Source organism: Aphis gossypii, chromosome 3 (assembly GCF_020184175.1).
Source record: "Aphis gossypii isolate Hap1 chromosome 3, ASM2018417v2, whole genome shotgun sequence".
In the NCBI taxonomy this organism is placed as follows: domain Eukaryota; kingdom Metazoa; phylum Arthropoda; class Insecta; order Hemiptera; family Aphididae; genus Aphis; species Aphis gossypii.
In genome coordinates, this window is record NC_065532.1 from 49,196,007 (window position 1) to 49,220,892 (window position 24,886).

Consider the following 24,886-nt stretch of genomic DNA (forward strand, 5'->3'; position numbering starts at 1 on the left):
TAAAACCCAGTTAGAGATTTATAATTCATCAGCTAATAAAATGCTTAGTTTAATTTACATTTTACAATAAAGGCAAACCAAATATTTACATCGACTTTTTCATCAAGAATAAAAACATTTACGATTATAATGACGTTTATATTTTAGTTTAACTAATTTCTGTTTGTACCAGATGGTTGTACAAATAAAATTTATTGCTTTTGTGTATGAGAATAATAATTTTTAAAGTTTTAACTAAAATACTTGAGTAATTATTAAACCTACACCATCTATCTACTTATAATAGTCTATACTTAGCAATAAATCGTATCGAATTAAACTTTATTTATATACTATTAAAGTTGACTTATATTACTAAATTGTTTATTAAATATAATACTCACATATTTTACTTCACTTGGATCATTAACAGGTACTCGATTTGTTTCATTATGGTTATAAATCTCTGTCAAATCAGAAATTTATGTGTGGGAAGAGTATATTAAAATATAATTTGCGTAAGGTACATACGTACGATGTAAACATGGTCTACACAATATATTTAAATACTCGCGGTATGTATATATTTGTTCTGTAATTAAATAAAAACAATATATTTTATTAAGTTTATAGAATTCATAGCATAAAATAAAAATTAATAATTGTAATGTTGCCCACTATAATGGTTAAGTTAATTTTTGAACTGATTTTTACTGTAACTTTTAAAATTAAAAAAAAATTATCACTTAAAAATTATAGATACAAATTTTTCGGTATTAGAATTTTTGTTAATAGACATTTTTACGCGATGTACATATACGATACATAAAAATTTATATTACTTTATTATACTTAATTATTATTTATGTTACGTAAAAATGTTTAAAATTGAAAACCTACTTATTGAAGACTCTCATTTAAGCTGATAATAATAGCAAAAACCTTGAGTCATATAGATTATATTATATTAAGTAATTTTTAATCGATATATTTTAGTTTTAAACGCATACATACGTATTATACTAATCCATAAACAAATTTAATACTTATTTTTATACAAAATAAAATCTACTTCGTACAGAAATAATTATGATCAGCTAGTCCTGAAAGTATCACATTATATAAATATATATATATATATAAGTGTAAATGTATAGTTTTATTTAAATTATTATTTATTGTGTGAAAAAAAAAATAATAATAATATCAACTTCGGAACTTCGACGGCCGGCAAATAACCGTAATATTTTAAGCCCGTCAGACGCGCAGTGATATAGTAATAATAATATCAAATATAGTAAGACGTACACGGTTAGAAATATATTTATAAATATTTTATTTATTTTATTTATACATAATATAAAATATCGTGTATAGGTGACGACGTTTCAATGAAAAATAGTCTATGCCTATAGCGCACGTAATTACGAGTGTGGCAGTGGCAGTCGTGCGTGCGTCGATAAGCGTCCAAAGTGTGAAATTATTAAGACACAAGTGTTGTACCTATACCTATCTATATTATCTTGTATTTTGGCATCGAACGGTGCTCGTCGTGCGTGTGTATCGTAATGGGCGCGAGTACGGTACACGTCATCTACGTTTGCCCGAGGGCTGGGTTTAAAAATAATTTATAACGTTCTTGAAGTCACGTTGTCATCTTTCGTTTCTCGGCCGCGGTCGACTTTTTGGCAGTACAATAACGGCCGTACTCGCCGTCGTACTGCGCACTCGTCGTTGTGTCGCCATCGTCAGTAGTGTAAGGTGTCATTTTGTTTTTGTTCGGTTTTTTATTTTTTTGTTATTATTATTTGGTTTACAATAATATGTTTTGATTTCGGGTACGATGATAGTGCGCTGGTGTTTGTAAGACTCCAACGATGTCGTGTTACTGTCCGAACTGGATGAACGAGAGCCCGCTGGAAGTGCCCATCAACCTCGATCATCAATCGGATCTACTTAAGGTCCGTAATAAAAATAGCACAACCATAAAATTATAGTAGAGCAGTGATATTTTTTCGAAGTCTGCTGTAATAAGAACCTATCCATACGAATTACGATATTACGTACTTATATACTTGAGACGATTTCAAATAATAAATCATTTCGATAAAAAAACATGTTAATAACTTTATACATTTTTTACTAATATAAAGTTAGGCATTATAATATTTTATATGGTAATACCAACAGACTATCATAGTATAAGTAGAATGTATAAGAATATCGGTCCCAATAATGTTTTTTTTTTCGTTTTTTTAGAAATAAGCAATCTATACAGTTTATGCACAATAAGTTTATGTGGTAAAAGTAATAATAGAATATGAAATATTGAATGAGAAGCCATCAATTGACCCATTGACGACACTTAGCTTGAGAATTATATTTTTGAAAACGTTGAATATCATTTTTTTTAAATTTTTTTTTCTCAATGTTTTCGATTACGGTTAATTTTTATATTCAGGTCGTGAGTTTAAAAATACATCTAGACATTACGTGGACTTAATGACCACTAATAGTCGGCAATATTGAGATCGAGATGGCTATTTCGGGAGAACTAGGAGCTACGAACCACCACGCGCTCGTTAAATTATATTTGCTTGCATACCTATGCCAAACAATAATTTGTTAATTCAACATACACATTACACATACCTACACTGTGTCTAACTGTCTGAATACTTTATTAGTCATCCACTGAAAATATTCAGTATATGATTGAACTTACAATATTATGTGCCTGTAGTAAATAGTGATCACTTTGGTTGAAATGTAATCAATCAATAAGTATGATAGTGCTATAAATATTCTAACAAGTTTTTACGTGAACAATAAATAACAATATTGGGATAAAGTAAATGTTTGACTTTTTTTAGTAAGTAATTTAATGTAGATATGTACCAATTAATTTTTACACTAAATTTTATCATTGATAAAAATGATAACTACCTGATAAAAATATGAATAGAAATATATCACAGATATTATATAGGGCATAGATACCTATAGTTATATATTATATAAGCTTAGAATTAAACCATACCTATCGGTTCTTTTCAGAATAAATTTTATTTATTTAAGTTTGTTACAGAATTAAACAATGTTTTTTATATTATACGTCTATACTTATAAGTATAAAATATTAATTATGATATTATTGTATTTTGAAGGTATTTACTACTTTTAATCATTTTTATTTTACAAAACTTAACTTTTTATGATAAAGAATCATAATGATTATTTAGCTTAATAATATAAATACGTATAATATACATGCTTATACCTAATAATTAATATGTATACTGTATAGCTTATTTGCCACATATATACTTATACTATTATAATATTAGTTATTCATGAACATAAATTATATAATATTCCCAAGCAGATTTTATAGACGCGACTTAGTTATACATTTCTGGTGGTTGGTATAAACATGAGAATACAACCATTCGGCAAAAAAAAAATTATAATAAAAATGATAATAATCAATTACTTTTAATTTAAAACGACAAGGAGATCAAAACATTTTTTCCTATGTTCATGAATGTCTGAAAATATTGTTATATTTTCAATACTTTTAACCACATACAACTCAAGTAAGATTCGATTAAAAGTAGGTAGAATTTTAAGTCAACATTTTACAAAACCGTAAAACATTCATTATTTTTTACACTTATCTACACACTCAAAATTGAGCACCAAGTACCATAGTAGATAAATTTGTTTTTTTTTAAAATTATTTATAGGTAGCAAAACTATGTATTTTTCTCGCGGAAAATGATTAAATTGTACCTAATCATAATTTTAACACTAAAATCGATGGTTAATATTAAATAATATTCAATGTGGTCAAGCATTTTATGTTCTCGAAATTACCTATATTATAATAAGAAACAAATTATTATAGACAACTATTCATAATACAATTATAATTGTATTATGATATGTAAAAATTAAATATTTAACACTTTAAATACAAGAGCATTGTTTTTTTATAATAAAAAAAATAATAATTGTTCGGAAAAATAAATGTATTTAATACTATTTTCATAACAATTTTAAAATTATATACATCGTGAAATTGTAACACTAATTATGTATAATATATTATAACGATTGTTTAATTCCATCATATTTTAATTTCATGTTTTATTTTTAATAATAACTCATTTTTTAAAGTGTGGACATATCTAAAAGTTATACTCATTTTAAAACTAAGTTGTTGAATAAAAGTTTTGATCGTATTAATCTTATATCAAACTAAAAGTTGTTTATTTCACTGAGTATATCTAGTTATTTATATGTCAATGATTAAAATAAAGTAAGCATTTTTTTAAGAATCACTAAGATATTATAACTGCACAAATTAAATTGTATACCCCTCAGTCAAAAATTTTGATTATTACAATAACTATACAATTATATGAACACAAAGTTTGATTATATATAGTTGATTATGTTTACCAAAAAAAAGCATGCTTAAACCATTATTGACAAAAAAATTATTTTCTACAATAATTATTAATATCATACTGGGGCATATTTTCATATGCATATCTTTTTTACCAATTTTTTCTTATAATTTTAGCTGTGTATTTAAAAACACTTTTTGGTAATTGTATATTTTTAATATTTTTAATACAATAGGTGTCTCTTGCTTTAATTATAATAAACCTATTGATGTATTTTTAATATTATTTCAACATTTTCAGAGAAACTAGTTTTCTGAAACTATAAACTAAAATTTTTTTTATATTTTACAAATATTGAAAGAGAATAAAACTAATAAATGTTATAATTATTTTACAACTGCAATGCATTGTGAGTAATTAAAAAAATATCTAAATATATCTTATTAATTTAAACAATAATATACTTATTTCGGGCATGTCAAAAATAAACTGCATTTTACAGTTGTTATCAATTAAAGTTTGCCAAGAAATCATAAACAAATCTTAATAGAGCAATCGAATTAAAAATGGACACTCTTAGACTATTCACAAGGTCATAGGCCACCTATTTTTATATTTATTTTTTTAAAAGTTTTTGTAACAAAATAATGAGGTGTTTGTTACTGACTAGATTATTTATCAAATACCAACTCTTAAACACTTGCGTAACCAATATATATATTTATTTTTAGGGACCAGAAATTGTGCACGTTTCGAAATTTTATAAAGAAGGCATAGAAGGAAAATTTCTAAGCAATATAGCACCAGATGCTAGGACTCTGTACGAGACATTTCGAAAAGGCGCAAAAGTTTCAAGTGATTTTGTCTTGTACGCAATTCATTATAAACTATAATTTACTGATTATTTATCGTGTATTTTTAGACAATGGAAAGTGCCTAGGCTGGCGTGAAAATATCAGTAAACCATTTCAATGGATTCATTACAACGAGACATTACTTCGTGCTCGAAATTTTGGTTCAGGTCTATTAGGGCTCGGTTTTCCGAAAGCTAATCAGATTTTCATCGGAATATTTAGTCAAAACTGTCCTGAATGGATTTTAACAGAACAAGCGGCTTATTGCTTTTCTATGGTAGTTGTACCACTCTACGATACATTGGGCCCAGAAGCTTGTTCATTCATTATAAACCAAGGTATTGTTAGTATTATTATGTATTTCGTATGGAATTATGTTAACACAGCGAGTCAATACTCAATACCGTTAAGATGAATCAAAGAGGTTGTTTATGGTTAATCGTCTGATATGATAACTTAGCGGAAATAGCAGTGGTGGTGGTCGATACGGACGAGAAATGCAACCAACTATTGGATAGATCGCCCAAATGTCTTCGACGGATAATTGTCATCCGCGGTACCCGACCATCAACTAGCCAAAAAGCCAAGAACCGTGGTGTAGAATTATTGACTTTCGACGAAGTGGAGAAAGCTGGAGCATCTAAAACTTTTCCAGAACAGGTAAATCATTTAATTTTAAATACAACACGTTATAAGTCATAACATAACTTATGACCAATTGTTTATATTTATATTAGTAATAATAATTATTACGTAGCGTATTCAAATAATTGGCCTAAATAAAAAATACGTATGTATACATTACATATTTGATTTGAAATACTGAGACCAGTCTTAACTTATAAAAATCAATCATATGAACATTTAAAAGATATTTATTTCTATTTTTCTCAAATTAAAAAAATTATATTTATAATTAAAAAAAAAAAATCGCGCATGTTTAATACAGCACTAGGTCATTTAAAATAACTAAATAACTACAACTAAAATATCTTATTCGAAATTTTAACAATAAAGTTTTATTTTAATTAATTTATCGGATCTGAAATTTAAATTAGTTCTAAAATAATCTGTACTCATAATTTACTTGTCTATAAACAGCCCCCAAAACCTACTGATTTGTGTACAATATGCTACACTTCGGGCACAACGGGATTACCTAAAGGAGTGATGCTGACCCACGGTAACGTTGTGGCAGCTGTCAGTGCCATTCTAGTACAACTTTCTCAGTACAGGCCGAGCGTGGGTGACGTGATGATCTCGTATTTGCCTCTAGCACACATGTTGGAAAGATGCTGTGAAGTAGGTACAATGAATATTCTTTGAACTCGTACGTCCCGTTTAACGTCGATAATGTCCCATGCCCACAGAACGGCATGTATTTGGTCGGAGGTTCGGTTGGTTTTTATAGTGGAAATATAAAGTTTCTATTTGAAGATATGAAGGTGCTGAAGCCGACAATTATGCCCAGTGTCCCTCGTCTGCTTAACAGAATCTACGAGACGGAAATGGCGAACATTGTTCCGCATTTTTTCAAACGTGTCATGTTTAACATGGCGCTAAGGTCGAAAGAAAACGAAATTAAAAAGTTTGGTTTGTCTCCTAACTCTATTATCGTTCAAACAACCTAGTCGCTTTACTCGGCGATTATTTTATTTTTAGAGGCATTATCCGGAAAAACAGTATCTGGGACCGATTAGTGTTTGGCGCTTTGCAGAGGAATATGGGCGGCCGTCTGAGGCTGATGATTACGGGCTCAGCCCCATTGGCTGGTAACGTTTTGACTTTCATGAGATGTGCACTTGGATGTATAGTGAGTTTAGCTAACTAAAAATATATATTCATGTAATACACGTTGTATTTTATAATTATTGTGTTTGTCAGGTTGTAGAGGGATACGGTCAAACAGAGTGTACAGCGCCTATAACATTATCGATCCAAGGCGATATGAACACGGAGCATGTAGGACCACCCATAGCTTGTAACTTGGTTAAACTGGCCGATGTACCGGAAATGGAATATTACGCGACGTCCAATCAAGGAGAAATTTGCGTGAAAGGGTCCAACATTTTTCAAGGGTACTTTAAAGATCCCGATGCCGTTTCGTTCGACGATCACGGGTGGCATCATACCGGGGATATTGGAATGTGGCTTTCTGTGAGTGTCACAAGTACATTAAAATCATAAGTTATTTATCTTACACGCTTAATATACGTATTCATTTATACTATGTTATTTATTAAATAATAACAACAATTACCTACCTAGATACAGGATGTTGATGACCTAAAAAAATACCAAAAAGAAATTGCTTTAATCACTAAAGACTAAAAAAAGACTCATAAATGTTATTAAAAATGCATTTATTATTAAAAAAAAAAATAGAGCTTTAGGGTTTTATTAATTTGTTTCTTCCTTGTCATTCATAAAATTAAAAAAATATACAATTTTGTTACATTTGAATTTGTATGATACAATTTATTCTTAAATATAATATACTGGAAGTTCATATTTGTAAAAACATCAGTATACTTTCATGTGGCAATAAAAATGTTCTTTGAAATCTTAAATTTAGAGAGCGACTTAGAGTGAACAAAAATTATAAAAAATGACGTTAAAAAAACTAAAAAAATTAATGTACAGCTAAAAATGCCAAAAAAATCAAAAATCATCAACGTCCTATTTATATATTTATATATTTATATACTAAGAATTAATTATAACTATTATTAATTATGAAATAGAAAGAAGTAACGAACATTTTTTTTTAATTTTTTTTTTTAGAATGGCACACTTAAAATTATCGATCGCAAGAGACATATATTTAAACTGTCCCAAGGTGAATATATTGTTCCAGAAAAAATTGAAACGATTTATCATAAGAGTCAATATGTAAAACAAGTATTTGTCCACGGAGAATCTTTAAAGGTAATAATTTACATAATAGATGTTAATTACTATTTAAATGTTTTTCGAAAAGAAATTAGAAATTAAAGTTATTAAAAGCTGCAAAATAAAACTCAATGAAATTATAAAATTCAGTTTTAATAATAGTTATATGAAAGTATGATGACTAAAAATTTACTCGTATAGAATTTATTTTTAAGTTATAAGCTATTATCTTTATTAACATAAATTCTTACATACTATTTACATTAGGGTTTTCCTTTAAATACATAATATAAAACAAACATTTTATCCCTTTAAAACGTTAATTTTTTTTTTTTTAACTTTTTAAATAATTTTTATAACTTACAACAATGATTTGTTTCAAGTGTAATATATAGATACATTATAAAGTAACATCAATTTTGTGTTATCTACACCATAGTTGATTTACAAATAAAATTTTATTTAATGGAAAGATTGTTATACATTATGTTTTTTTTTTTTTTAAACGTTTATGTATAAAATATTTTAAACACATTCTAACCCTAATTCAGTTAAGTAGAAAACTTAAATTAAAATAGCTTCCATTATTTTGTTTTTATGGTACTTAATAATTAATATTTTGTAAGCATTTTAAATTCTTATATTTTATTACCTATATTCCGACTTCTAATGGCGATTTTAACTGTAATTTAATCATAAAATGCTAATGGAGCTTTCACATTTTATACTTAGTTCGCTTGTATCAACTTAAATTACAACGAAAATATCTCGTGAAAGGTATGTATCACGACTCACGGATATATTGTATACGAAGCTATCTAGTCCTTTGTTCAAAGTATAATGCTCATGAAATTTTTTAAGAATCTTAATAGATTTTTAAAAGTTTAATTATTTTTATAATATTAAAGTAAGTACTACAATTATTATGTGTAGATATTATGTAGTACAAATTATATGTCAAAATAAATATATCTAAGTTTAATTCATCATATAGTTGGCTATATTCCAAACCAGTAAAATGCTAATTTTTTTACATAGGTACTATAATCTTTAAGTATAAATACTATTTAGACTTTAAAGTATAAATATAATAACATAATTGTCTTTTATGAAGTTAGGTATCTTTCAACTATCAAAACATTACTTTTAATACAGACTTATGGGTTCAACCAACTGACATCTGCCTATTAATTAACTGTTTGAATTAATTAAACATTTTAAATATGAAAAGTTTAAAAACAAAAATTGAAATCAACTATAAGATTATGGGCAGTAATTCAAAAATAATCGTCTGTATATTTTTAGATCTATTTTAAATTATTTTTATATTATAGTCATCTTAACTAGCCAATATTTTTATAAATAATTTTAATTGATGATGTTATCATAATATTATAATATGATAGTAGGTATATATTTATAGTTATTAATACTAATTATATAGCTTAATATGTTCTATGGATATTAATAGAAAAAAATTTCATCTCGCGTTATTCTGAAATAATTTTCTATCAGAGTGCAAGAATACTTAAAGTTATTTTTATATTTTATATTTATACTATTTTAGTCGTGTATCATAGCCATAGTGGTTCCCATGGTGGACGTCATTAAATCTTGGGCACAAGAAAATGGCATATCCGGTACGCTATCGGTGCTGTGCGCGAACCCTGAAGTCAAAAAGCTCATTATGGATGACATGACAGCATGGGGAAAAGATGGTGGTCTTAAGTCATTCGAACAAGTATTAACTGTTTTATAAATTATATATTATATCATAATATGATTAAATTGATTATTTTATTTATTATAATTACATTTGATTATTGGTGTGTAACCGTAAATTTGTGTGTTAGATAATAGTAATTGCGTTATTTGGTTTTAGGTGAAAGACATTTATTTGCACCCGGACCCTTTTTCTGTACAAAATGGACTATTGACGCCTACGTTTAAAATGAAACGCCCTCAAGTTAGGTCATACTTCGCGCCTCAGATCGAAGACATGTATATGAAGTTGAAATGAATAATATGCACTATACATAAATAAATTAAAATGTTAAATACAATAATAATATTATGTACTTGCCTTTTATAGTGGACGCGATGTATTCTCTTTTTTTGTTGTACGCGTATTCATAATAATATCAATATTATAATAGGTATATACTATATAGATATTGATAATACGATTACTTTTGCCTCACGATATCAATAATAATATGTTAAACATGATATTTCTGTAAAACGTGTAATAAAACTTTGCTGAAGATCATTGTAATGTTCTATAGACATGGGATTACTTACTATTTCGTATACCATCAAATCCATTCCATAGTTAAAACTAATAAGTATATTTATACGTAGTCATGTAGCGAGTAGGTACCATAATAATAGGAAATAGCATATAGTAATAGATAGTATAATTTTTATCATGCAGTCAAAACTCAAAGTAAATACATATAGAAAAACTGTGCAAGTTTATTTATACAATAATGATAATAAAATATTTATATTTAGGTAGGTACTTTTTTATAGACATATGTCACATATACAGAAGACTTTTTAATTTACCGTTTACTGCAGTTCATCGATCAAAACGTCAAAGTTTACTAGCGATTCTGGTGATGGATTTTTATCCCATCGACAGTTAGGGATTCCTATAAAAAATTGTATTACTCTTTAATATTACAATAATAGTTATAACTTATAACGTAGTGAGTGACCACTAAAGGGATTGGACGTCAATTTTAATATTATCTTTAATATAGCTTAAAAGTTATAACACATAGGTATACATAGGACATAGTTAGTAAGTAGTACATAACTCATATTATATTATAATATACAGATTTGTACTCCTGTAAATTGAAAATATTAAATAGATAAAACAAAAATTGTTTTGATTGGATTATGTGCATATTATGTATTATGGTTTTTTTATATGTATATACATATATAGTATTCTTATTGGAACTATTTTTTTATTTAAGTTATGGTACCGACCTGACGGTGGTAAAACAACTGACACAATACTGTCGATGAGTTTAGATTTTAGTAACTGATCACTGGAAGTTGTACACGTGAGCGACGGTGACGAGTTCACTTCAATCAACCAAGGTTTGAGATCCTGGTCTACAATGATATCATAGCCATAGCATTCGAAACAATGTGTGTCGTGAGACATGACGCTACGAACAGCCTTCAACGAGTGTATAATTATCCATGATATGTCATCGAATAGTTTTTGAGTACGCTCTTCACCTCGTGTACTCGCCAAGTACAATTTTAGATTTTTTGTGGGCCATTTACCTCCATGGATACTATTGTAGTCGTCACCTATTTTATAATAATTATTTAAACATAATCGCAATAGTCAATTATATTAACACATATTGTATAATACATTGGTGGAAACGGAGGGGAGAGTTTTGGCCTCTTCAAAAGGCCTTGTAAAAAAAAATTTAAAAAATAATTGTAATTATATTTTTCAAAATATTCTAGTAAAAGTACTATGCTACTTTTATCATAGTAATTTTAAATTATAATAAATAATAATTATAGTATTATTATAATTGTAAGTATTAAATATTTTAACTGAAAAAATTTCCTATCCTACTGTAAACAGCAACTATTATTTTTATTACTTAAATTATTATCATTACCGGCGATCTTGATTTTTACAAATTTACTTGGTTTGATATTTGAATTCAATACACAATAATTTGAACTCAAATGATGATCAAATAAAAATATGCTCATATCATTTTGATATTTTTAAATTGGAGTAAGAATAACTTCAGGTGATTATTACATAATATTTTTAAGCCTTAAGTATTTAAATTCAAAATTTTATTAAATTTTAAATATAAAATATTGTGTGAATTTTCGAGATTTTACATATTTATATTTAAAAAATAATAATAATAATTAAAGTTTTGTAACATTATGTATAGAATTAAAAATGTTATTACAATATAGTAATTCATTTTTGAAAACCAAGAAAAAATATTAATAGCATTTTAACATTTAAGTAGTTAAAATGATCAACATCGCTAACAATAATACTCAATTTCCACCTATAAAACTATTATAAGTCACATATCACATGTGTATTCTACGTTTCCCATTTTTCTGTGCTTTCTATGCGAAGAGACCTATTATTATCGCATTTTTACATAAGATAGGTTTTGGCGATTTTCGAAAATAAAAATTATATAAATTGTAACAATTCACACATTATACATTACATTAGAATCCAGTAGTCCACTAGGTACACTGCATGCTTGGATACAGTAAATGCTCTATACATAATAAACATACATGAATTTCATATTCATTCACATCTAGTAGTACCTATATACCTGCTTAAATTTTAAGTTTTCGTTATTATAACTATTTATTTTATATTTTAAGTGAGATGATAAATGTATTTATTTCACATTAATATGTGTTTTTGTCTGTATACATCTAACACAAAAAATAGTTTAAAAATTAATTAAATTAATTTAAATACTGATAATAAAATAGATGCAACATTTTCAGCAAAATTAAATCAACCCACCGTAATACTATAATAATTGTAAAATAAATTACTTAAATACCTAGCTAGGTATATCAAAAAACAAATCCTGAAATATGCTTAATAATGATAGATACCTATAGGCTGATTGACTGTCTTCGCTCAGAATTGTTTTTCGTGTATAAAATATGGTGTAATATTATTTAATTCAAATTTAACACATCCATACACTGACCCACTCAACAAATAACGTGTAGGTACGTACAATATAGAAGTAGTAATTTACCTATTTTTTTCAGTTTGAATATTGAGTAAACAAAACAATAAATTCAATGTTCAAAACTATATTAAAAGTATAAAATATATATACCTACCATAAATCATATATCAACCTAAATTTATTTTTAAATTACCACAACACTATTAGTAACATTTAATTTATAGGTATATAATAAATAGTGTTTATTACCTTCTTTCTGTACTGATACATTCGTCAAATGAGCAAATAAACAATTAATATCGGTAACGTGTGAGTTATATTTTACACTGCAGAAACGACAAAAGCCAAATTTAAACAAATAAGCTTTTAATGGATGAAATGATGTGACCAAAACATAAAGACGTAAATCGAACTTTTTCCCACTTATCAACAAAGGGTTTTCAATGTATCTGATTTAAGCCAAATAATAAAAAACATAATGACCGTAGGTATACAATTTAAAAATAATAAAAATATTAATTAATTTAATAAAAATAAATGGATACCTACCTAGATATTATGTAGGTTTCTTTTGTAATTGATGAATTTCTTGGATATTTTTTTTTTTTGGACCATTTCTTTAATTGAGACAATTTATCTATTAGAAATATCCCGGCACCTTGTGATTTTCCACATGGTTTTACAATCCAAGTACTTGGATTTCTGCGATATTCTTCTAAGAATAAATGATAGTCAACGGGTAGAACATAAGTCGTAGGAATAAAATCCAAATACAAAAATGTACCACGGATGCATTTTGCAATAGAAGTACCACTTTTTAGCATTTCTCGACGATAACGTCTTATATTCCTGTTAAACGTAAACGAAAATGTGTATGTATAATGTTTATACATATCCACTTACCCGAATTACGAATACAACTGTTTTAGAAGATCTATAGGCTATAAAACTTGAAATAAAATTATTGCGGAAATGTTTAAAAAAAAAATAGGATAAAATAGAGACTAATTGTCACAATATATAGTGAATAAACTATCATAATTATTATTCTTAAACTAGATGAAACTAATGTTTGTCATAATATGTATAATGTATATACATAATCATAATGAAAATAATTATCTTTATCTTGGCCATAAGCTGATTGTGAAGTCGTATGATAAATTTTCAAACGAAAAATATAAACTATTTAATGAGTAACTTCTTTCTGTGAACATATTTTAAATTTATATACATACATATTTAACACTTAATTATTAATTTGATAAATAATTCAAATATAATTTGAAAACTAAGTTTAATTTTTATATAGTTTATCATTTGATATTTCTGGGTCATTTCTTGTAACGATTTCCATTTATAAAAAAAATAAAATTAATAATATATTCTGGCATAATTTTTATCTAATACCTAGCGTTTGATATACTTTTTTGTATGCTTTTTAAGCAATAGTGCTTTAAACAGCATTTGTCCAAAAGCAATTATTGTCTTATAAAAAATACAATGAAATAGTAAAAACTGTGATAGCCTCAGACTCCTAATTACCATTATTCAAACGATTTTTACTTAGATTTTTATTTATTTATTTATTTATTTTCAATTATTATGATGATTAAACGATAATTATATAAAATTGTAATATAAAACATAATAGCTAACACATAAAAATAAACTGACGAGTTATTTTAGTTATAGTTACAAATAAAATTTAATTACTCTTATATTTATCAATTTTAAAGTTAAATAAAATACAAAATTTCATATTGTATTACAATAAAACTGTATACATTTTTAAACCACTTATAAGTTTAAAGTTCAACTACCTAATATGAATATACACCTGCTATTTAGCATTTTTTTTATGTTGATCAGTAATTTTTACCTACCTACGTTTAAAGAGACTAACAAGAAAATTAAAAAGTTACCACTCTGAAGTAGTTATTAATTAATTTAGTAAATTATTAATTGGATATCCATCTACTAGCAAAAGCAACAATAGATAAAGCTTACATAATTAGGTACATAGTTTAAAATTTCAAAACATAACTTTCATAACATTTACTTATCGTACTTATATTTTTCATTTATAATATTATTCTTATCATCTTATTAGTTGTATTTTATTTTTATTTTTAGCTTTGATTATATTAATCTACGGACAGCTAGTTACCTTAATTATGCAGAAGCGACTTGAACATATTATATAAGATCGGGGCTAAGGTTTAGAGTGGGTGTGGTTGGGTGGTCATCATTAATAGTATTGAATTTGTTTGAAATAGTTTTACCTAACTTATTATTTATCCTGTCATCCTGAGATATTTTAATATTTTGAAACTGTATTATGATTAAATATATACATTAATATATTATAATATTTAAGTATAAGTATACTAATCACTTAGTTAAACTGTCGAACTGATATTTAATATAGTAAAATATCAAATTTGTGCAATGGTGGGTGGGTGAGTGATATATTTTAGACTTGCCCCATTTAAATAAAATTATCTAACTACCACTAATCACTACCTATCATCCAAACTTAACATTAATCCGGATTATTCAGAAATAAATGATATAGGTATATTTTGACACACTATACACTGTAATGTATTGTATATAAATGTTATAACATATTTTATGATTATCAGATTATGATAAATACTTAAACATTTTACCTTATAAGTAAATCTTTTCGACCAAGTTCATAGTGATTTGGAAAATGATTTATTATCTGATTGTCTTTCAACCTATAATTTTTGTCCGCGTTAAACAGACAGCGACAAGTATGTATACTAGTCCAATAGAAATTCCATTCGTCTTCAGGGCCTACGTGTATCCATTCACGTTTTTCAAAATTACTTATTAACACTGAACGATCTATATCGACACAATATTTTATTTTAATCATATTTAATTATGTTTTTTTTACATTACATAACAAATGAGTAGGTATACGTTTTAATAACCGACGGTTACGCATGTTAATTTAAAATCTCTCCTTAACAACCAATTACTAAAGAAAATATAACACATGTATATTGTATACTTGTACCTATATATTAAATAAACCAAATATGTACCACTTGAAAGCTAAGAATTGTGACAATAGTCAATTAAAAATGCATAGCAGGTTATATTTATTGTTTATACATAGTGATATATATTTTAAGCACCTATCTCAAATTTATAATACGGTCACACGGGCGACTACTCCATAGTTTGGAACACTCGTAATTATGAATTATCTATGTATAAGAATATTATAAAACTCTTTTTTTAGAAAATTTTAAAATAATTTTGTAATTAAAAATTTATAAAATGCTAAATTGTTATATCTAAAGATTTAAAATTAAAATCAATAACGTTTCTCATAAATAGTTCAAATTGTATTCAAAACAGTTTAAAAATAATTAAGTTTATTTTTTTATTATAAATATTTTTTAAGTTTTTATTTAGACGAAATTAAAACAATTTCAAAAAATCAATTCCAATGAAGAATAACAACTTAAATTATTTAATACCAGATATAAACAGTACTGTTGTTACTATTAAAGTTATAACATTTTTATACTGTGGGCTGTGATAAAAATAATTTGTTTTAAAATGCCTTACATAGAATTACTGAAATCAAATGCATTTATATAAGTGCTAAAAAATTTCTTCATCATCTATAAAATTCTATTTACGCCTCTTGTTTATAAATACTCGAAATATTTGAAAACTGAATCGAAATTGTTCTTGTTTCTTATAGGTGTAACTATTTAACATTTATAATTCAATTAGTTTAATAATGGTTTTGGTTTTAAAATTATTTAGATCAGTGGTTCTCAAACTGTGGTAGGTACGCGCAAGGCCAAATGGTGGTAGAACGGAAAATTAAAAATAAATATTGGATTTTGATCTCATTGAAAATTTTTTATTTAATTCATATCTTATTTTAAAAAACTAATGGATAAAAACAATTGTATTGTAGTATTTTACTACATTTTTATTTAAAATAAATATATTTAACTAAAAAGTAAAGTATTTGATTGTACAATTTGGATCTTTTTATTTTTACTCATTAGTGGTACGCAAAAAAAAAGTTTGAGAACCGCTGATTTAGATCATAATCGTGCAAATAATATGATATTATGTGTTATTTGAAAATGTAAATCATGTTTCGTGTAGGTAGTCAACAACTTGATACCAATAACTCAAATATTTGATATTTCCTATGGCTTATGTTTCATGTAGGTGACATTTAAAAAAACTAAAAATCTAGCAATGTCAACGAAATCATTATTTAAATGTCGAATGTATTACAATCATATTTATAGTTGTACTGTACCTGTATGAACAACTGTTAACTGTAGTCTGTAATTGTATATTTTTGTATAATATTGTGAGTTATAATTTGTAATAACTATACATAATATATCTTAGATACGAGATAATATATTTATGACTATTTAAACTCTGGCATAGTAAGCATAGATAATTTACCTGTATTTTCAGCCTTACAGGTCCTACAATCAGTTTAACTCATTGATAAACAATATTAGATAATAATTATAATTTATAATGTATCCCAAGATCAGATATATTTTTAAATATAACTTTTTATTTTTATGAACCATAATGAATGTGTATAGGAATTTTAAGATATAAGCACTAAAATGAATAGAATTTACCACTTAAATAGGTAAATTTAAATAATTTTTTTAATAATAATATCAAGTTTTGTAGGTAGATTGCTAGGCATGAAATGCATAAATTTATAACAATAATTAATACAAAACACAAAACCAAGTAATGAGATCTATACAGCAGTATAAAAAAAAATTTAAAAAACTACATCATTGTAAAACCAATTAAACTAATCTCATTGCCAACAATATTTTTTAATAGGTTATCATAATATATTTTTCACTGAAGTCTGCCGTCTGACATTAACATATAATATACAAATTCATAAAAAAAAAATTATAATTCTTTTATCCTTTACCTACTGATAAAACAAAAGTTCATATCATATTTTGGTAGGTTTGTATATTAGAAGGACTACAAGAGTGAGCAGTTAAACTGCAATGATGAACGAAACTTAATTGTTTGATTTTAAGATTGGTGTTCCATACCTATTATTCATATTTTAATAAAAAAAACTAAAAATTGAGAGAATCCTTTTGAATATGATTCTACTATTTAAATTGAAAAACAAATTGCGCTATTTAGAAAACATTATAAAAAGGCTAGAGTATAAAATATAAACAAGTATACCTACCTAGTTGAAAAACAGTAACACCATAATAAATACCTACATAAATACTACCTACCTGAAAAACATAGAATATAATATTATACACACTAATATAATATCACAACAACTGTCCAGATAGTAAAAAATTACATTTGTATATCATACATATGTTAACTGCAATATAAATATAATTGTATAAAAATGTTTATTTTTTCAAAATCAATTAATTGGTACAATTTAAAAATAATAATACAAATATATATACCATAATACCATACATAAATTTGTTTCTAAATAATTGATAGTGTAATATTTATAAATTGATAAATTGATAAGAACTCTTTGTTCATTTATTGATAAACGCTTATTGTAACTTTCAGATAGCTTTGAAACAATTGAAATGTATACTGTATAATACATTGTAATAATATAGTTTCAGTATGTATTTACGCATTGAATGTTTACTTGTGATGAAATTATCTTAGGTACACATCAACATACTTACGCTAATTAGATACAAAAATATTAAATAAAAATAACTTTTAATACCAAATAATTATTCTTTAACTTAGAAATCAACTTAACTTATAATTCACTTTATTAAATTAAAAATTTTATAATTGTAATAGGTAAACAAAATTAAAAATAATTGGTTTATTCAATTAAATTTTAAATAATAGTCTAAATATTATAATACATATTATACAAATTACAATAAAAATATGTGAGTAAAATATGGTTACGAGATAGACTGCAGTATTCACTCTTTAGTCGTTTAATCTATTTGTAATTTAGGTAAATACATATTTTTAAACAGAAATACCTACAACAATATTTGAAAATTGAAGATTATTAATTTCAAATAATTATAAACTGAAAGTTAGTAAACAACTTTTGGGTCTCTTGAAGTCTTAATCACTTTCAGCTCTATTGTTAAACAATATGCTGATGTACAAATAATGTAAGTTTAATTTAACATGATGGTAAACTAGTGACAAAGTATAGATTTAAATTTTTGAAAAAATGTAATTATAGTTTTATGTTGTTAAATAAACATAACCTACCTAATGAATAATATTATATGTATTAATATTAAGAAAATATATTTAACATTGACTAATAATGTAAGATACGGTGCTCTATTTATATTTATCATGTATTAGTATTGAGTCTAAATATTTAATTTTAACATATTGGTATAATGTTTTTTGTTTATATATTATGCAAAATTACAGACAAACATACTAAAAAGCTTAAATTTAGATTTTAAAATAGATTGAATTTTGACTATTACCATCGATTATAAATAGTACTATTTACCAGCAATTGGGTACCAATACTTTAAGGTATATTTTTTATTCTAATAACTGTGTATATAGTATTTATTTTCAAAATTCAAAATGATGTTTAAACATATTATAATTATTCAAATATATCAATATATCAACAAATTTAATTATTATTTTATGAGATAAGCTCACAGATATACAATTTATGGTTGTAAACAATTTTATTACATTCAAACATTTCAAATTAACATAATATTATAAAATCTATAATAATAATTTTACACTGATGATGTCCATATAATAATCGTTCGTTTTTTATTGTACAACCATCCCACATTCCAGCTAAACTCAGCAACTGAGCAGCATACACACTAGACATGGTGACGTTATATAAAAAAATATTACATTCTTTCATATCATTTTGCTACTCGAGTCCTATCTATACTTATGTCAGTGATTTACATGTAAAATATATATTATAATATTGTGGATTTTTAGCACAGTGTTACATACATATTATATTATAATGTTAATAGATGTCTATAATAAACGACAAAATACACTGTAGGTTGGTTAAAATAATATTCAGCAACACAAATAAACCAATTTCATGCTTTTTGTCTAAAAACTTAATTGCCTAATATAAAATAATGATTGAAACCACTAAATTGCCTACCCAAAACGCCATTTTAACAAAGTAAATCTATAATTATAGTTTGCATATTATTTTGTTACATAATTATTATTATTAATCCAAATATGGCAAACTTATCTTAACCCGCGTGTCAAATAAAAAATGTTGTTGAATTTTATTTTTCCTGTGAGTCAATTAATTTGATGAACCTATTTACTTTAAGAAATTTAAATAAAATCTAACATTCGACAAATGCTAACAGTTTCACGTGTCACTTAAAAAGCGTGAGCATATCACTCATTGACATGCTTGTCATAGGTTCGCCATCTCTATATTAACCTCATAGTGTCTTAAGATTCTGTTAATTAATTTTTTGTAAGACACGGATAAAAATAAGTATTTCCTTATACTCTGTCTTATTTAGATTTTGAAGGAGAGGAAAGTATTGTGAATTTTAAATTGAGTCGGTGGTTATTCTATCAGATAGCAATGAGTTGTTTTTAAGTAATAGGAAAAATATAGATATTATTATTTAAAGTACTAGCTATAGTAACCAAATCCATTGTTAACATAATAAAATTATAATTTGTCTCTTGCATTAACCTGAAGAATGTAAAAGAAAGTGATGTCACTATTTTAATTTTAATTTAATAAACAATAAAATATATTATTAAATACTATAATTAAAAAAAAAACAGATAATATTATATATATATATATATATATTTGAATACTTATTGAATGTTATTCTAAAAAATATATTTATCTTAAACACATTGTTGATACATGGATTGAACTACATTAATTTTAAAAGCTAATACTATCAAAATTCCTTATAACATTAAAAAATAATAATAAAAATAAATTTGGAAGCTTCAGCCGTCAAATAATACTATTGGTATTTTTTATTTCTATAGTTTCTTATAAATAAATACGATAATAAATGAAAAGATAATTAATATATAAATATTTTAATGCTTATTGAATGCCATTCTAAAAAATATATTGTTGATACATGGATTGAACTACACTAATTATAAAAGCTTATACTATCAAAATTACTTATAATATTAAAAAAAATAATAATAATAAATTAGGAGGCTTCAGTCATGGGGGTAGGACTTGAAGTAGGAGATGGGCTGTCTATTTCATTTACTACTCCTTGTTCAGAACTGGTAATAGCTTGTTGCAGTTGTACTTAAGCTTGTAGTCCTTCATCATCACTTATAAAGTCAGATCGATAAAAGATGACTTTGAGTTTTTAGGGCTAGGTCCATCATTTCGCTCAGAGCACATTTCATCGTCACTAACTAAATCCACAATATCACTAGGTTTTACCATATCAAAAGTACTATTGGTGTTTTTTGTTTCTATAGTTTCTTTATAAATTCTCCATGTGCCATCGGATAAAATTTCAATTTCTGTTGTGCAGTATTTTAGTGTTGGACTTGACACAACCTCCAAAAAGTAATTTTCTATTTGTATGTCATCATACAAGCAAGGTTTACTGCAAGTTGGACATATCCAGGTTGGTTTCTTCTCATTCATCAAGATAAATGTGCTTACATCGAAACATTGTAGGTGATCACAGTAAATAGATTTTGCAGGTATCTTCATTCTCACTTTACTCAATGGACAAATTAAGGAAAAACTATAAGACGTAGTAGCTACATCTGGATCAACATTTGCGAACATTTGAATTATAATGTTTTTGGTATCTTCGGAACTCCTTCCACCTTTGTCATGAAGTCTCTCAATAAGAGTATCTGAAGTTAATTTTTTAACAAGATACATTGAAAAAACATAATTTTTTCCATCTGGAGTCCAACCAATAGTGATGGTGTTGCTAACGAGTGGACAAAGTTTGACATTTGCAGTGCAATCGATAGGTCTTGCAGTTCGTCTAGATTTAGTTCTTGGTGAAGTTATAGGTAAAGAAGGCGGTAATTGACATGGTTTCCTACCAACTCGTATGTATAGATCAAGAGGCATGTAATCTGGTGACTCATTAGGTACAGGCTCTATAAACTGACAAATTCGAATTTGGAACTGATAAAGATATTCTTCTTTTCCAGAAGAAATTGTACGATTATCGGCTACAAAAGTGGCTTGTTCGGGTGACAGAGTAAATTTAAATATAGCTTCTTTCATACCTGAAATCAAATAAATATTACGAACATAATTTAAATAAAAAAATAATCATAAAATATTATTACCTTCATTAACATTTGGTAATGTACATGTATCCGTGCCAGTTAGAAGAGTTGGCTTAATGACTTCATCAATGACTTCATAAAACGGTAATTTTTTGTATTTAATTTGGGCTACAGCTTCAATAGATGGTGTGTAAGAATTATTTCCACTAGCCGTTGTTCCTACTTCTAATGCATCTTGTGCTACAATACTCATTTGTTGATTTGGATGTAATTGATTTGACTCTATGCAACGAATTTTGGATGGTCCGACAGCTATACAACGAATGTAATTAATTCCTTTCCTTTGAGGCATAACTTGAGGTAATACAACTCGTGCCATATGCATTGATAGTTGAGGAAATCGTGGTGGTTGATTCATTCTTTGTGGTGGGTTCTGTATTTGACCCATAGATGGTATCATCTGCCTTTGTTGTTGTTGTTGATTTTGCAATAAGGTGCATCGCATCATAATATTATAACTACTCATACCATTTTGCAAGAAACGATATATTTCATGTATTTTGGCAATATATGCTGAGTAGTTAATATCAGCTGGTCTAGTCCTTAATATTTTGATTGCTCGATCTCTTAATTCGGATTTTCGGCCTGATGTACTTTGACCAAAAGCTACCAATAGTGTTTTCAGATCATACATTCTGAAAACACTCAATATCTGTCTATAATGTTCGTCAACGGAGTAATTACTGATTGGATTTATATCCATGGTCACTAAAAAAAAAAAAAATTTAATTTAAAGTTGTAGGTAACAAACACATCATAAGAATAAATACATCATATTTAAAATATAATATACAATTTAGGACATTAAATCTGTAACTTTTTTAGATTTTTAATAAATTAAATCTATGCTACCGAACCAGATAAAATCCTGTAAAGGGTGACACATATTTGATAGCTTGTCCCAGGACGAATCAATTTGATTTGTTTGGATACTAAATGTCTAGATAAGTTCAAAAAAAAAAACAAACTTAAGTGTTAGTTAATGAGTTAGTCTTTTCTTCAAGTTTACTGAGATACCATAAATATATTACTAATAGGCTTATGTGGGTCCTCGTTTCTGTTACATATATTAAGTTTGGACAAAAATTGTTTGGAGGGCAGTTGGATGATAAGTTCTTTGTGAACTCGATTTTCCCACTTAAGTTAGGTTAGGTTATAATTGCTTAGATTCTCGATTTTTCGATAATGTTGCGTTTACGATCACCGTAAGCTTTTTGAATTAAGAATTCAAAGTCATGATTATAAATTGCAAACAATTGATTAAAATTGAATTGTAATGTAACTATTATAGGGCGAACAATACTCGAATAAGTAAAACCATGGTTAAATAAAAATAAAAAATGTTTCAACAAAATTGTTATGGTAACATTAATATTTAATATATTAAGTATAGTTGCTAGAGAAAATCTAAGAACTATTATGTGAAATTAGTCAGAAAAAATGGTATTTTATTCATTGCACAGAAAACCATGATATTTTTTTATGGAATTACGTATTACATATTATTATAATTTAGAATACTGTATCATTGTCACTACACAGTATAAAACATTCGCTCCCCGCTGTCTTTCTCTATGTATCCTTAGGCCTTAGATCATTATAACTACACAACGGATTTTGATGCGAGTTTTTTCAATTGATAGAGTGATTAAAGAAAAAGGTGTATATGTATATAACATACATAATATAGTAGAGAAACACCAATAATTTTAAAGGTTTCTAATATGATGTCGTAAAGGTAAATGTTTCGAGTTTGACCCACAGATATTTGCCCTTTTTTTGCGCTTTTTTTACATCCTACTTATGGCCATATATAACCATATTAGAACTGAAAACTAATATGAGAGTGGTATGTACTGGTCAAGATATTAAACATTTTGTCAAAGATTTACTTTTTATAGGTAACGAATGGTAAAATAAATATTAAAAGTGTCTGTATTCACGGTATTTCAGTATCCACTATACAAACACTGATTAAAAAAATTCAATACAATGGTTTCAGGAAAGAGCTATTTTGTCACCAATAAACGAGCAAGTCAATAAATTAAATGATTTGATTCTTTCTAAGTTTGATGTACAATCGCAAATTTATTATTCAGTTGACACCGTTTTCTAACACCTTCAGTAGTTCAACCTCAAAAATTGATTTTAAAAATATGGGTACCTATTATTTTGATGAGAAATTTGAGCCCACCCAGACTATGTAACGTTACAAGACTGCAAATAAAAGAACTGCGAAGCTTTTTATTTTTTATTTGAGTGTATAATATTAATTGTGGTGCTGCAGAAACTGTCTTAATACCAAGAATATCAATAATACCATAAGATTCACCATTATAATTTATATGTATACAATTTACAATTAAATAAGCATTCGGAATGAATAAAATTAAAGCTCATAAACAAACACTTGACGTTGTTAGAATTAACTTAAACGTTCAATGTTTTTCACATGGTCCACTGTATGTTGCCCTTTCTCACGTTACATCCAAATCAAATTTACACATGTTTGCCCCCATCCCAGAAGTCAACAATGTCACTTAAAAATTATTTTTTTTAAAAAATTAGACATAATTTATGTAGTTTTATCTTTAAATTTTGAATACATAAACGCAAATTTTTTCACTAAATATAT

At 26.2% G+C, this 24,886-nt stretch overlaps 3 protein-coding genes across 4 annotated transcripts; 1 reads left to right on the forward strand and 2 right to left on the reverse strand.

The window, feature by feature from the left end:
- The first annotated feature begins 1,577 nt into the window (after window positions 1-1,577).
- On the forward strand, window positions 1,578-10,406 carry LOC114130650 (long-chain-fatty-acid--CoA ligase 5). 2 transcript variants are annotated; one of them, XM_050203387.1, is made up of 12 exons: window positions 1,578-1,740; window positions 1,830-1,940; window positions 5,123-5,246; window positions 5,314-5,583; window positions 5,706-5,905; window positions 6,347-6,547; window positions 6,616-6,833; window positions 6,908-7,058; window positions 7,130-7,402; window positions 8,030-8,173; window positions 9,705-9,878; window positions 10,020-10,406. In XM_050203387.1, exons 2-12 carry the CDS (start codon window positions 1,857-1,859, stop codon window positions 10,155-10,157), a joined length of 1,977 nt encoding a protein of 658 aa, XP_050059344.1. In that variant the 5' UTR covers window positions 1,578-1,740; window positions 1,830-1,856; the 3' UTR covers window positions 10,158-10,406. The 2 variants fall into 2 exon arrangements, with proteins under 2 accessions (XP_050059344.1, XP_050059345.1); XM_050203388.1 differs by having other exon boundaries at window positions 1,617-1,735.
- A 205-nt stretch (window positions 10,407-10,611) lies between these two features.
- Window positions 10,612-15,858, reverse strand: LOC114130651 (polyglutamylase complex subunit TTLL1-like). Its single transcript, XM_027995662.2, has 5 exons — window positions 15,549-15,858; window positions 13,423-13,722; window positions 13,123-13,322; window positions 11,138-11,470; window positions 10,612-10,791 (listed from the first exon to the last, which is right to left on the reverse strand). The coding sequence occupies exons 1-5, from the start codon at window positions 15,779-15,781 to the stop codon at window positions 10,709-10,711; spliced, it is 1,149 nt and encodes a 382-aa protein (XP_027851463.1). The 5' UTR covers window positions 15,782-15,858; the 3' UTR covers window positions 10,612-10,708.
- A 5,107-nt stretch (window positions 15,859-20,965) lies between these two features.
- Window positions 20,966-23,557, reverse strand: LOC114130655 (E3 SUMO-protein ligase PIAS1-like). Its single transcript, XM_050204110.1, has 4 exons — window positions 23,269-23,557; window positions 23,109-23,191; window positions 22,252-22,959; window positions 20,966-22,188 (listed from the first exon to the last, which is right to left on the reverse strand). The coding sequence occupies exons 3-4, from the start codon at window positions 22,952-22,954 to the stop codon at window positions 21,260-21,262; spliced, it is 1,632 nt and encodes a 543-aa protein (XP_050060067.1). The 5' UTR covers window positions 22,955-22,959; window positions 23,109-23,191; window positions 23,269-23,557; the 3' UTR covers window positions 20,966-21,259.
- Between the last annotated feature and the right edge of the window lie 1,329 nt (window positions 23,558-24,886).

Bases quoted from the DNA above. Each gene is read 5' to 3' on its own strand.
- LOC114130650 (XM_050203387.1), top strand. From the start codon at position 1,857: ATGTCGTGTTACTGTCCGAACTGGATGAACGAGAGCCCGCTGGAAGTG. The intron at 1,941-5,122 runs GTCCGTAATAAA...ATTTATTTTTAG, and splicing joins ATCAATCGGATCTACTTAAG to GGACCAGAAATTGTGCACGT. The intron at 6,834-6,907 runs GTTTGGTTTGTC...TTTTATTTTTAG, and splicing joins AAAGAAAACGAAATTAAAAA to AGGCATTATCCGGAAAAACA.
- LOC114130651 (XM_027995662.2), bottom strand. From the start codon at position 15,781: ATGATTAAAATAAAATATTGTGTCGATATAGATCGTTCAGTGTTAATA. The intron at 13,723-15,548 runs GTAAAATGTTTA...TACGTTTAACAG, and splicing joins CGAAAAGATTTACTTATAAG to GAATATAAGACGTTATCGTC. The intron at 11,471-13,122 runs GTAATAAACACT...ATTATAAAATAG, and splicing joins TGTATCAGTACAGAAAGAAG to GTGACGACTACAATAGTATC.
- LOC114130655 (XM_050204110.1), bottom strand. From the start codon at position 22,954: ATGGATATAAATCCAATCAGTAATTACTCCGTTGACGAACATTATAGA. The intron at 22,189-22,251 runs GTAATAATATTT...ATTTGATTTCAG, and splicing joins ATTACCAAATGTTAATGAAG to GTATGAAAGAAGCTATATTT.